The 12995-nt window shown below is 53.4% G+C and overlaps 1 protein-coding gene across 1 annotated transcript in view; it reads right to left on the bottom strand.

The window, feature by feature from the left end:
* Nucleotides 1–12995, bottom strand: part of ABCA3 (ATP binding cassette subfamily A member 3) — a 29461-nt gene that overhangs the window by 14238 nt on the left and 2228 nt on the right. The window contains exons 2-11 of the mRNA XM_030459615.1: nucleotides 10143–10247; nucleotides 7953–8217; nucleotides 6906–7033; nucleotides 6645–6810; nucleotides 4761–5020; nucleotides 4080–4196; nucleotides 3483–3603; nucleotides 2789–2962; nucleotides 1590–1771; nucleotides 504–650 (exon numbers count right to left, since the gene is read on the bottom strand). Of these exons, the coding sequence (XP_030315475.1) occupies nucleotides 504–650; nucleotides 1590–1771; nucleotides 2789–2962; nucleotides 3483–3603; nucleotides 4080–4196; nucleotides 4761–5020; nucleotides 6645–6810; nucleotides 6906–7033; nucleotides 7953–8217; nucleotides 10143–10196 (1614 nt within the window). The 5' untranslated portion in view covers nucleotides 10197–10247. The remainder of the gene's footprint in view (nucleotides 1–503; nucleotides 651–1589; nucleotides 1772–2788; nucleotides 2963–3482; nucleotides 3604–4079; nucleotides 4197–4760; nucleotides 5021–6644; nucleotides 6811–6905; nucleotides 7034–7952; nucleotides 8218–10142; nucleotides 10248–12995) is intronic.

The following is a 12995-nucleotide window of genomic DNA, read 5'->3' as shown; positions in this document are numbered from 1 at the left end:
ACCTTCTGGCTCTCTGGTACTCCCTGGGAGGAGGTTGGAGCCAGGGGGGGTCGGGCTCTGCTCCCAAGGAACAATGGATGGGACAAGAAGAACGGCCTCAAGTTGTGCCAGGGGAGGTTTAGGTTGGAGCTTGGGAACAATTTCTCCCTGGAAAGGGTTGTCAGGGCCTGGCCCAGGCTGCCCAGGGCAGGGGTGGATTCCCCATCCCTGAAGGGGTTTCAAAGCTGTGGAGCTGTGGTGCTGAGGGCCATGGGTCAGTGGTGGCCTCGGCAGTGCTGGGGGAATGGTTGGACTGGATGATCTGAAAGGTCTTTTCCAACCAAATTCTGTGATTCTATTCCCAGATTCTAGAACACAGCTGGCTCTGCGGATGGCCTCACCCACCTTACAGCAGCCAAGCAGCACAGCCTGGGGCAAGGAGGGCAGAGGAAGCCTGCAGGCAGCAGGTTTTGCAAGAAGAACACCATGATGTGTTAGTGCTGTGAGGGGGCTATCATCAGTACCTTAGACAGGTGCTTTATTTTGATCCCTGACACGAGGTCAGCAGGTTCCTCCTCAATGTATTGGCTCTTCAGGGCTTTCTCAGGGTCCTCCTCCTCCTCCTTTTCTTTCCCCACCACAGTCCTGGGGCGCTCACACCAGTAGGAGGGCTGAGGGAAGGAGGCAGAGAAACTCAGGCACAGGGAGAGACCACCCCTTCTCCCCAGCCTTGTTCAGCCTCCTCCTCTCACACAGATTCCCCCCAAGGACCTCCAAGAGCACTCTCCTTGGCCAGGGTATTGCCAGCTGGTCAGAGAGAGGATGAAACTGCTCCTCCTGCCCTCCAGCAGGACTGCCCGGGATGACACAGGCAGCTTTTCCTTGCCTTCCTTCTCAAGGAAAAGGTCAGAACATGGAGGAGGAGTCAAGCTGGCCAGGCAGAAGGCACCTTGCCCAGAAGAGCCCACACTACAGATGATAACCCACTCCCAAAATCTTGGCAGAGATGACATCCATAACACCCAGGGTCCAGCTGCTGCAGTTGCAGCCTTTTTTCTTCTTTTTTTCTTTTTTTTTTTTTAATTATTTTGACCTGCCTCTCTGGGACTGAAAACGAGTTTGGAACCTTAGATCCCTGTGGCAATGGCAACTCAACAGCTCCTGGACCCAAACCCAGCTCCAGCATGGAAGCTGCTGCCCAGCCTTGGACTTGGCAGGGTGGTGACACTTGTCACCCAGCCCCTGGCACCAGGACCTGGGAGCTGGCAGGAGGACACAGACTGCCCTGCTCAGGGGGTTCAAATGACTGGATCTGGTTGCTCACACTTGGGGCTTGTCTCCAACACCTTCTCTTGGGCACGGAGACATTTCGCAACACCCTGTGTGCCAGCAAGTGCCAGGACAAAGATTTAAAGGTGAGACCTTTGAGTTAAAATCCAAAATCCAGCTGCATCAGCTTTCACTGAGGACAAGCTGCAGAGTCCTTGATTTTGGAGGCCAAGTGGTGCCACCAGTATATCAATTTAGCCCTCTGTGTAGCACAGAAGAGCAGACCACCCCCACAAACCCCCCAAAAAAACCCTGGAAGGGTTTTTGCAAGCAGTGCTCACCGTCAAGAAGAAGTACCAGGGCTGAGGAACACCATACTCCCCGGGGAACACAGCCTCCACGTACCAGGCCACCGTGCCATACAGCACCGAGTCCAGGAGCAGCATCCCCAGCACTTGGGCCAAGGTGAAGTTGTCATCCACACTGACAGGTTTCATCAGGTCCTTCCACTGAATGCCAGTCCCTGCAAGGCAGAGGGGGCACTGCCTACTTCTGCATCCCCCAGAGGACAAGGTGTTCTCCAGGAGGGTCAGAAAGCATCTCCTGTCCTAATTCACTGATGGGATATGAGGAAGCCCATGCTCCTCAGCTCTACAACCCTACAGAGGGAGGGAAAAGATGCAGCAGGTTCTCCTGCAGACATCTTGAGGTTCCCCATCCCATCACGTTCTCTGCAGCTGCCTGGAAAAGAAGAAATCTCTTCTCTGGCCACTGTCCCTCCATCACCTTTTTAGTGCCTTCACTTTGCAGAAGCAGAGCTCTGCTGGCCACCAGCAAACTCCTACTGATGCAGAAACTAAAGATACAAACTGGGGAGGAGGAAATGTAACAGATTCCCACCTCTTAGAACAGAATCTCTGTGGCAACTAAAGCCATGAGAGCAGGGACACAAAGCTGAGCTGAGTGCTGGAGCAGCTCTGCCCTGGAGCCAGGGGGAGAGAGTTGGGGGTGTTCAGCCTGGGGAAGAGAAGGCTGCAATGGGGAGACCTTAGAGCACCTTCCAGTGCCTGAAGGAGCTCCAGGAAAGCTGGGGAGGGACTTTGGATAAGGATTAAGATCTGAGGGAGAAATTTTTTGGTGTGAGGGTGCTGAGCCCCTGTCCCAGGTTTCCCAGAGAAGCTGTGGATGCCCCATCCCTGGCAGTGTCTCAGCCCAGGTTGGATGGGGCTTGGAGCAACCTGGGCTGGTGGGAGGTGTCCCTGCCCATGGCAGGGAGTGGCACTGTATGGGTTCTAAGGTCCCTTCCAACCTAAACCAATCTGGGATTCTATCATTTTGCACAGCCCAGACGACCATGGGCACGTGTTTAGAGCATGGTGTAAGCACAACTTGCAGGAACAACCAACTCCCCTTCCCTCATCAGGAGCAGGAAAAGTGTTTCTCCCTTTCCAGCTTTCACACCACATCCAAACCAGTCTCAACCCACCTCAAAAAAAAAAAAAAACAAACAATCAAAACAGGACAGGAGGTAGTTGCTCACCTTTTCCTTCAAACATTCCTATAAGCTGTGCCCCCATGGCCATGGCCACGTTGGAGATGAGACAGGAGGACAGCTTCTGGCTGTGGGACATCAGGTCGTAGCGGGGGGAGATGAAGAAGTAAGGGATGTAGGAGAAAAAGTAGAGGAAGCCACCAGCAGCAGCTGCAACGTTTGCTGCCAGCACAGAGAAAAACAGGAGGGGAAGCATCAGTGACACGGTGATGCCACCAAGGATTTCTCACCAGCTTCCCATCCCTGGACACTCGAGACCTCTGCACAAAGTAGGGTAACAGGGGGACAGGATGAGGACATGCCCCTGTCCCATGGTGAGGCAGGAGCAGCACTGCACCCCAACCCTGCCCATCCCTGCCCACAACGTCCTCAGGCCAAGATGGGCACATGAGGCCTTAGGAGCAGTACTCACCACCCTTCCCACAAACCACGGGGAAAATGTACCCCAAAAAAGAGAAACAAAGCCTCCCCAGCCCACACAATGATGCAAGTTATCCAAAACAGAGCCCCGTGCAACCTCATGTAACTCTGGAGCTGGCCCTGCTTTAAGCAGGATGGATGGATGACCTCCAGAGCTGCCTCCCAACCAGAATTAACTAAAGACACTACAACACGAGGCCCATAATGACCCCCCAAGCCCTGTGGGTCAGAAACACAAGGAGGCAGCTGGGGAGGGACTCACCTCTCGAGAAGAAGGTGCTCACCATGAAGTTGAAGGAGATGGAGGAGATGGAGAAGATGGCAAGGAAGGTGAACACCAGCGTGGGGTCACTGTTGGTGAGCACAGCTCCCTGTTCACTCACCTACAGGGAAAATCTGGTTATGCCCAGGGCTGGGAAAGCAGGCCATGGGTTAAAGACAAACTGAGAGATGGGCAAGAACACCCAGGCCCTCCTGAGACCACTCCAGAGGGAGGAAATACAGGTTGCCCTCATGTCGCAAGGGACACCTTCCTCAGCATGCAGGCAGCCACCTCCTGCTTCTCATGGTGTGGGTACAAGCAGAGAAGAGAGCTCAAGTCCCTCCAAGGGCACACAGGGCTGTGGGAGCAGGGTGGTCCTGCTCTGCACAGAGTGCCAGGACCTTCATGGTATCCATAAGACTCCCACCCCTGCCACCTAGCTCTGGAAAAGGCCAACTCCAGCCTCTGTTACACACACAGAAGTGTCTTGAGACATCAGGATAGCCCAGCTCATGGCAAAGGAGCTTTGTCATCCCTGTGCCCTGCCAGCACAGAGCTTCTGGCCTGAAGAACAGTGGCCTGGGGAAAGACACTCACCTTGACACAGAAGAGCACGGTGACAAAAAACACAGACACCAGGAGGAAGAGGAAGAACATGAGGAACCAGGCACTCCAGTGCAACCAGTTGCTGAGGCCCATCATGTGCATGTACTCCTGTGGGGAGGTCCCACTGTCACCCAGGACTGCACCCACACTGCCTGGGCACAGCCAGGGTGAGTGGAGGTTCTGGCCAGGGTGGTGCTTGGCAGCTTTTACTTTCCCTGCAGCACTAGTGAGGGGAATGACAACCTCAGGTGCCACCAAGGTGGTGCTGTGCAGCCTTCAGCATCCCATGGTGTCCTCCACCACCCTGGGGAGGGGCTGAAACCATCGCAGGAGAACACCACCCCAAGGAGCTGAGCTGAACCCAGATGGGTTTCCACAATCAGAAGTCAAACATCTTGCTTCCCAACTCTTGAATCTACAGGAGTCTGCAATCCCCCAGTGCTGCCCTCTCTCCAAGCACCACCAGCCCCGCAGCCTTGGCTGCACACAAGGAGCCACCTCCTGGTGGCAGGATTAGTGACATTCCTCCCTGGGGCTCGCTAATCCCCTGCCATCCCCACCTCCTGCTGCCTGGCTCCACACCCCAGGGGATTTTGTTTCTAATTTATAGGGGAGGCCTCCCTTGGGAAACGGGGCTGAGGGAAGGGAGTGAGTGGACTGCCCCATCCTTACCTTCAGCTTCTTCTCCTTCTCGTGCACGACAGCGCGGACGATGTTGAGGGAGGTGTAGGTGAAGCTGAGCATGAGGAGCAGGGGCAGCTGGTTCTGGATGGCCAGGAGGAAGAGGTCGTTGACGTAGGGTGGGTAAGGGAAGCGTTGCACCACCACGGTGATGTTCTCCAGCAGGCTGGTGGAGCTGGTGTTGGCGTGGTACCGCATGATGGCCCTGTCCACAGCGTGCTGCACTGCCAGGAAACCTTCTCGGATGTAACCTGCAGGGCAAAAAGCAGATGAGGGAATGGGGATGGGTCTGGGTCTTGGAGGGAGGAGTTGGCAGAAGGAGAGAAATGGCCTTTGTGGGAGGGAGCGCTCGGGAAGAAGAGGAGGAAGAGAAAATTTAAAAAAGGAGCTCCTGAGAAAAGCAAAATAAACATGTGAGGGCCTGGGAAGGATCCAGAGCACAGCAATTAAAATCTCTGCTGATCATAGAATCCCAGCCTGGTTTGGGCTGGAAGGGACCATCCAGTCCCACCCCCTGCCATGCCCAGGGACACCTCCCACCCACCCAGGTTGCTCCAAGCCCCATCCAACTTGGAATTCAACACTGCCAGGGATGGGGCAGCCACAGCTTCACTGGGCAACCTAGGCCAGGGGCTAAGCACCCTCACACTGCCACCATTTCCAAGCATCTGGCAGGAAAACTCAATTTAAGTTAGGAGATTCTTCTCTATCCTTCTCCACCCCCAGTGTCACTGAGCTTGTGTTCAGTCCCTTTGATTTTGTAAACCAAGAGGCGACAGAATAGGAAGCAGGGTTGGGTGAGGAAGGATATATCCTGTGCCTCACACATTTGGATTAAATTTTTTTGCTTTAGAAAACAATGAAAGATTTATGGGTCTGTTTATTTGGGGGGTTTTAACCAGCCTGTTTCTACGTGGGATTTCTGCTGTGAGTCACTTGAATGGAAATTCCAATTCTGCTTAGAAAACCCCAACTGAAAAGTTTTGCAGGTTGGTTGTATAAAATCTCCCAGGCAGGCAAGGAAAAAGCAAGAACAGGAGACCACAAATCATGTTTTACACTAAGTAATTAACTCAGCAAACACTGTAGGGAGGGAATGGACCTGGGCTGCTGGTCACCATGTCCCACAGAACACCTGAACCAGCAGACGTGGTCCTTGGGCTTGGGTTTATTTACACTGCCTGAGCAAAATCCCCTTGCCTAGTTTCTTGGCCTCTCAACCTTTTTCTTGATGTCACAACCAAACCAAACAGGAGAAACCCAACTGAGGGGAACATCCCTTCTGCAGCCACAAAGAAAGCTCCCAAAAACATAATTCCTGAGGCAGTGCCAGCCCTGGCACCATCCTTGCTGTCTCCTCCTTGGTCAGTGGTTTGGCTTTTTAAAAACTTCCCCTGAAACCACAGAATTGTTTACTCTGTAAGTATTTAAGCAGTAGGATAAAACAGCTTGGACATGGGAGTAAATTTTCCACTTAGAATGTATTTTAAAGGAGAAAGGGGGAAAAAAAAATTTAAAACAAAAGTTCAATAAAGTAAAAACTGTTCTTGCTCTAAGCAGAGGCCAGTGATGGCCAAGAGGTCCTGGGATATTTATTGAAAGTCACAGAGTGGTCACAATCACCCTTCTCATATTAATTTTGAGGTCTACAGAGACCCCAGACTGGGTTGGGTTGGGAGGGACCTTAAAGATTACATAACTCCAACCCCCCTGCAATGGGCAGGGACACTTCCCAGGCCAAAAACATGTCAATACAATTAATGGATTTATCTTCATTGATTAAAATAATTACAAAATTCAGTTAAATTATTTGTTTTATCTTTGAGCCTCAGTAACACCCATCTCTTTGACCAAGAAATGAGTCGTGGCCCTCACCTGGAGTTCCCCCATCAGCAAACTTGGCCTCCCGGGGTCCTGGCAACTGGAAGAGGGGGAAGAGGTAACTGGTGTGCCAGTCCCTGTCCAGGTTGGGGTTCAGCCCCGTCTGCTCGCTCCGTGGCGCGTTCCTGGGGCTGTACTTGAACCTTAGCTCATAATCAACCTGGAGGAAGAGACAAAGGAGCTGAGTCTGGGGCACTGAGGGCTGGAGGACACCGTAGCCCCCCTGTGTCCTTGTCCCCCCCTGTCTCTGCTCACCTGGAGGGGCAGTGGGGCCGAGGGCTGTGGGAAGTGGTGCCGGAAAACCAGGGCAGCCAGGACACTGCCCGAGCGGTTGTCAGCATGGATGTACTCCTCAAAGTCCCGCTCTGAGGAGAAACCCTGAGCTGCAAAGGGGGGAAAAAGGTAGAGATGAAATCAAAGAGCGTGGCACCTAAAGGTAGGGGATGCTCGACTGTCACCAAAACTGTCATTTTGGTCCCAGACATGAGGAATCTGCTCCAGCCGAAGCAAAGTGGCTTTGCATGACACTTCCAGGGCTAAAAATACTGAGAGTAAATGAATCACAGAATCCCAGACTGGTTTGGGTTGGAAGGGATCTTAAAGCTCACCCAGTGCCACACCCTGTCACAGGCAGGGACACCTCCCACCTGCCCAGGTTGCTCCAAGCCCCATCCAACCTGGGATGAGACACTGCCAGGGATGGGGCAGCCACAGCTTCTCTGGGAAACCTGGCACAGGGGCTCAGCACCCTCACATCAAAGAATCTCCTCCTAAGATCTCATCTCAATCTCTCCTCTTCAGTATGAAACCCTTCCCCTCATCCCATCCCTCCAGCCCCTTGTCCCAAGTCCCTCCCCAGCTTTCCTGGAGCCCCTTCAGGCACAAAGAAGGTGCTCTGAGGTCTCCCTATTGCAGCCTTCTCTTCTCCAGGCTGAACAACTCCACTAGTTCTTCTGTCAGAGAAAATCCTAACATTATCTTCAGTTTAGAATGTGAAGCACTAAAATGTTCTCTGCAACAAGATCTCCAAAAATACTTTCTCTCGGGGAAGTGACAGCCACATTCCTTCAAGTATTTTAAGCCAGCATTTCTCTAGATGGAAACAAAACACCATCCAAAAAAATCCAAACAAAAATCCTGTCCTTTGAGTAAAACAGAACTGAAACCACTGCCAGGAAGATCTTAAAAAAAAAAAAAAAAGACCTTGATGCATCCCAGGAATCCAATTGGGATTGATGAGCAGCCAAATTCACAGCACTCCCTGGGGTGGCAGCCGTGTCCCCCCCCCCAGCCCCTCCTCACCTCTGATGTTGATGGGTAAAGCCCTCTCCACCGCCTCGGCGATGCTCCTGACGGCGCTGCTGTTGGAGGGGACATAAGCCAACTCCCAGGGGTTGCTGAGGTGCCGGTGGTGGAAGAAGCTTGGCAGGTCCCCTACGGGCTCTGGGGGGTAGATGGTGGTGTTGGGGTGGCTGACGGAGTGAACCCGGTGCCGCAGAGCGATGAGGATGGCGGCAAAGAGCAGCGGCAGAGAGACCTCGATGAGTGTCACCAGGATCTGCCTTTTCTGCAGGGAAAAAACAAGAAAAAAAGATACAAGAAATAAGATATAAACACTGAGGGTAAAACAGAATACAGAGGTTCACGCGGATGTCGCACAGGAGAAGGATGCTTGTGTTTCACAAGGTTTCACAAGCAGGGGTTCCCTGCAGCCCTGGAACTGCAGCCAGAAGAGAGAACTGAACAGGTTTTGCCTTGAGCAGCTTCAGCCAACACTTCCAGGGCTGGCAGCTAAAAATACTGGAATTAAATGAATCACAGAATCCCAGATCGGTTTGAGTTGGAAGGGACCTTAGAGCCCATACAGTGCCAACCCTGTGCCATGGGCAGGGACACCTCCCACCAGCCCAGGTTGCTCCAAGCCCCATCCAACCTGGGCTGAGACACAGAAGAGCTGCCAGGTCCTCAGCCAGGGATGAGCCACGGCTGCAGTCAGCCCTGCCAGGGACAACAGAGCTGTCCCAAAGGCCGCAGGCTGCAGGTATCTGCAGAGCAGCTGCCTCCAGATGATTTACTGTCCTATTAACCCCCTCCTGGGCTGCCTCCAGAGCAGTTGCTTGGATCCCTGAGCTCACAGGATAATCCCCATTTACCAGCAGTGTCTTTTGCTGCTGCAGAAGTCACTTAAGCTGCCGTGTCCCAGAGGTGATGGGGACACTCATCCCTAATCACCGCCTCCGCCTGCCCAGGGTTGCCCCAGGCTTTCAGCAAGCCACATGTCCCTACAGCCACCTTACTGTCACCATGGTCATCTTCAGGGGAGCAAGTTGTTTTTTTCTGGAACACAGACACCAGGCTGTATTCCATTTCCAAGGCTTGTGGCCTTGGGAAACATGACAAGAGGGGTCCTCACCCCAGAGCACACCCAGGAGATGATACTATTCTCCTGCAGAGGGGTGGAGGGGTGATCTACATGTGTCTGGGGTGTAAGACACAGGCACACCCACAGACAAGGCTCCTGGCTGCAAACCAAGCCTTCTGCCAGTCCCAGCTGAGCCCTCCTGCCTTCTCCCTGCCCTGCCAGGACCTGGGCCCACGCAGCCCTCCCCTCTTAATTGTATTTACTTTTAAAGCAACATCATGCTGAGGGGTAACTGAAAACGTAAAGGGCAGAGTGCAGCCACCTCCTTCCTCTTCCATCGCCCTCTGCCAGGGCTGCCACACAGCATCCAACCAGGAGTGCCAGCAGGGCAGGGCCAGGTGGCCCCAAAATCACAGGATCCCACTGGTTTGGGTTGGAAGAGACATTAAAGCTCATTCAATGCCACCCCCTGCCATGGGCAGGGACACCTCCCACCAGCCCAGGTTGCTCCAAGCCCCATCCAACCTGGGCTGAGACACTGCCAGGGATGGGGCAGCCACAGCTTCTCTGGGAAACCTGGGACAGGGGCTCAGCACCCTCACACCAAACAATTTCCTCCTCAGATCTCATCTCTATCTCCCCTCTTCCAGTTTGAAACCCTTCCCCCTCACTCCATCTCTCCAGGCCCTTGTTCAAAGTCTTGTCCAGCTGCCAAATGGATGCCAAAACAACAGTGGTTTCATTTTTTAAAACCTTCAAAAGCTGCTCCTGAGGGGTGTGGAAAGTAACAGTGAGGGAAAAAACCTGGGCCCTGCTGGGTTTAGAGGCTCCGTGCAGAAATTGGCACCTCCAGAGGTGCACAGGACAGTGCCTGAGGAATCATCCTGCCCTGTGAGAAGGTTGAGATGAGCTCCCAGGGGGGCTACAGAAGGGGAAAGGCACAGGGTGGACATGAGGGCACAGGGACAACCAAGCAGGCAGCCCTTCCTGTCTGTCCCTTGCAGAAAAGCAGGATGATCCCATGAGCACAAGCACATCTGCTTTCCTCCAGGAGATGCCCTGGTGAAGGTTTGATGGAGAATCAAGCTCTGAGGTGCCCACACTCTGTGGGGAGACAGACCCCAGCCTACCTGCAGGATGTAGTTCTTCCAGAGCAGCAGCCCAAACTGCCTGAGAACAACCATCCTCCAATCAGAAGGGGACCACCAACACCACCACCACCACTCCTCAGGACCCTGGAAGAGAAGAGAGAGCCATGAAGATGAGCAGCACTCTGCATCCCACCCCTCCAGCCACCCAAGGGTCATTCTGTTTCCAGCCTGGTGTGGCATCAGCTGGCTAGAGCCAAAATGAGGGGAAAAAAAACCTGCCAGAATCCCCTCCCAAGGGTTATTTCCAACCCTTATGAGCCAGAGCTTGTAATTCCTGGTGTAACCCATCCTTGGTCACAGGGGGAGCTGCTTAGAAACCCACTCTGCAAGCATCGGGTCCTTCCTCCAGTAGCAGGCAGGGGAGAGCTTTCTGTAAGCAGCCTCTGGATTACAGAACACTAAACACCAGGGCAAGAAAGGCCACAAAAAGCCTTTTGCAGCCCATTATTTGGGGGACTGGTGAAGATTTCAAGTTGTTCCCCCACTTCCTGCAAGGCAAAGGGTTGGTTTCGCAACGCTTGCAAGTGCTTTCCCAGCACTCCTCCTTGGAGAGGGGAGGATGAGAAAAAGGGCAGGGAAGTGGAAGGGAAGGTCGGTGCTCGAGGACAATGCACTCGAGGACAATCCACCCACGTCCCCTCCCTCCTGGGAAGGACCTGCTGTCCCTTCAAGTTGTTTCTGTCTCCATTTGCAGCAGGGGCTCCTGCCAAAGCCTCGCTGTCCCCTGCATGGACACGCTGGCAGCAGTGGCACAGAGAAGGGGTGGGGACCCTGGCACAGGCAGAACTGCCTGCACATGCTGACCCAGAATTCAAAAAACCCAGGTTCAGCTCCCAGAACCTCTGCTCCAAAGCCAAGCAGCACCCAGAGCTGCTGCAGAGACAAGGATGGACCGTGGGAGATGCTCAGCAACGTATTTCCCAGTTCTGGTCAGGATGGTTCAGGCTCCTTGGACCCAATCAGCACCCACCAAGCTCAGCAGAGAGTTTGGGGTGCTGCAGTGTGAGGAGAGGAGCTGGTGACCCAGCCTGCCCCACCTTCACCCCCAGACTGGTGGCTGGGAAGTGCAAATGGTGAACACAACACTGGCAGCCAGGAGCAAGGGAGCTGCAGAGCAAGCAAGACAAAATCCACCCAGGTCTGCAGACAAAGCACCAAGCACCCATCTACCCAGCATAACCCACCCAGTCAGATCCCAGAGCCCTCCAGAAGCTTGCTCCTGGGTTGGCATACACATTCCCATTCCCAACCCCAAGTGCGTTCTTGGAGCAGAACCAGAACCACCTTCTTGCCACCCCATGTGCAGAAGGCAGGTTTCCTACAACAGCAAGAGACATCTTTTTGCCCTGGGAGACAGCAAAAAAGCACCAGAAGTTCACTCCCACAGGAAGGAACAGTGAAGGGGACCTTGCAAAGGTGGCTGCTGCCAGATTTTAACTTAAACACCTCCAGATCCATGTCTCCAGCTGGCCTCAAGTCCATCCCTGGCAGAAATGCCACCCATCTCCCATAGGGAAGGGTGGGATGTCCCCAGCCCCTCTTTTCCCCACCCACCACACCCAGCAGGACCCAACACACCTCCAAAGGAGCCCCCCAGAAGCAGAAACCTTCCTCCTGAGCAGAAACCTTCTTCCCGCACTCACTTGAAGGGAATCCAGAGCAAATCAAAGGAAGCTTTTTCTTTTGCTTGTTTTAAGGTCAGGCTAGAGTAAGCTCCTGCCCTCAGAGTTCCCACCTCCTGCTCCTGTGTCCCTCCTGGCTGACTGCCCCACCACACCCTCAAACACAACCTGGAACCCCTACCCGGGTCCTGGGGCTGCCAGGGGGCTGGTACCTCACTGAGAAAATGTCAAGCAGCTCTTGGCTAACACAAACACTGCACGATGGGGGAAAACTTCATTATTGCCAGTAATTCTTTTTCCAAGCTTTTAAAGGTCCCATGAAAACCTGGACTGGAGCTTTCAAGCTCTGGAGAACGAAAGGAGAAAGGAGCTCAGGTACAGCAGGGCTACTTGTACCGGATTTGAGAGCATAAAAAGGCTTTCCAGGCTCTGGGCATCCACAGAAACTGTTGGGGTTTTTTTTCCAAAGCAGAGGGAAAGCATTTTTGGAAGGTGCTTTTGGATCAGCTGAAAGGCTGAGAAAAGTGGGTCTGTTCAGCCTTGAGAAGAGAAGGCTCAGGGGACACCTTACGATGATGTTCCAGTACTTAAAGGGGGCTACAAAGAAGATGGAGACTCCTGATTTCCAAGAAGTCCCATGGACAAGACAAGGGGCAATGGGCACAAGTTGTTCCTGGGGAGATTCCCACTGGAAACCAGAGGAAAATTTTTTCCCATGAGTACAGTCAGACATTGGAATGGTCTCCCCTGGGAAGTGGTGGATTCCCCCACTTTGGAAAGTTTTAAGTCTCAGCTCGATGGGGTGCTGGGACATCTCAGATACACAGTGATATTAGAAGGGTTGGAGCAGATGATCCTTGAGGTCCCTTTCAACCTGACACTCTGTGATTCTCTGATCAGCCCACATCCAGGAACACCTTTGACCAGGTGAAGGTGACTTGGCTGGTGCCTCACAAGTCCCCCTGCAATGCACTTAGTGTGGTGGCAGGGTGGGTTGTCCCCTCTGGAGATGCTTTCCTGCCCAGCCCCAGCACCACTTACAAGGTAAGACCGACTTCCCCAGCAAGAAGCACAGAAAAAGATCAGAGGGAGAAGACAGATGATCACCACCAGCCTCTGGGAAACCAACCCAGTTCCTCTGCCCATTGCTGGAAATACCCCAGACCTGCTTGCTGTGGGAGGAAGAGTCTGGTATGCAAGTGAGCACCCC

The sequence above is a fragment of the Calypte anna genome, chromosome 14 (assembly GCF_003957555.1).
Source record: "Calypte anna isolate BGI_N300 chromosome 14, bCalAnn1_v1.p, whole genome shotgun sequence".
In the NCBI taxonomy this organism is placed as follows: domain Eukaryota; kingdom Metazoa; phylum Chordata; class Aves; order Apodiformes; family Trochilidae; genus Calypte; species Calypte anna.
The sequence above is the reverse complement of the archived record's forward strand: the minus strand, read 5'-3'. Positions and strand labels throughout refer to the sequence as shown.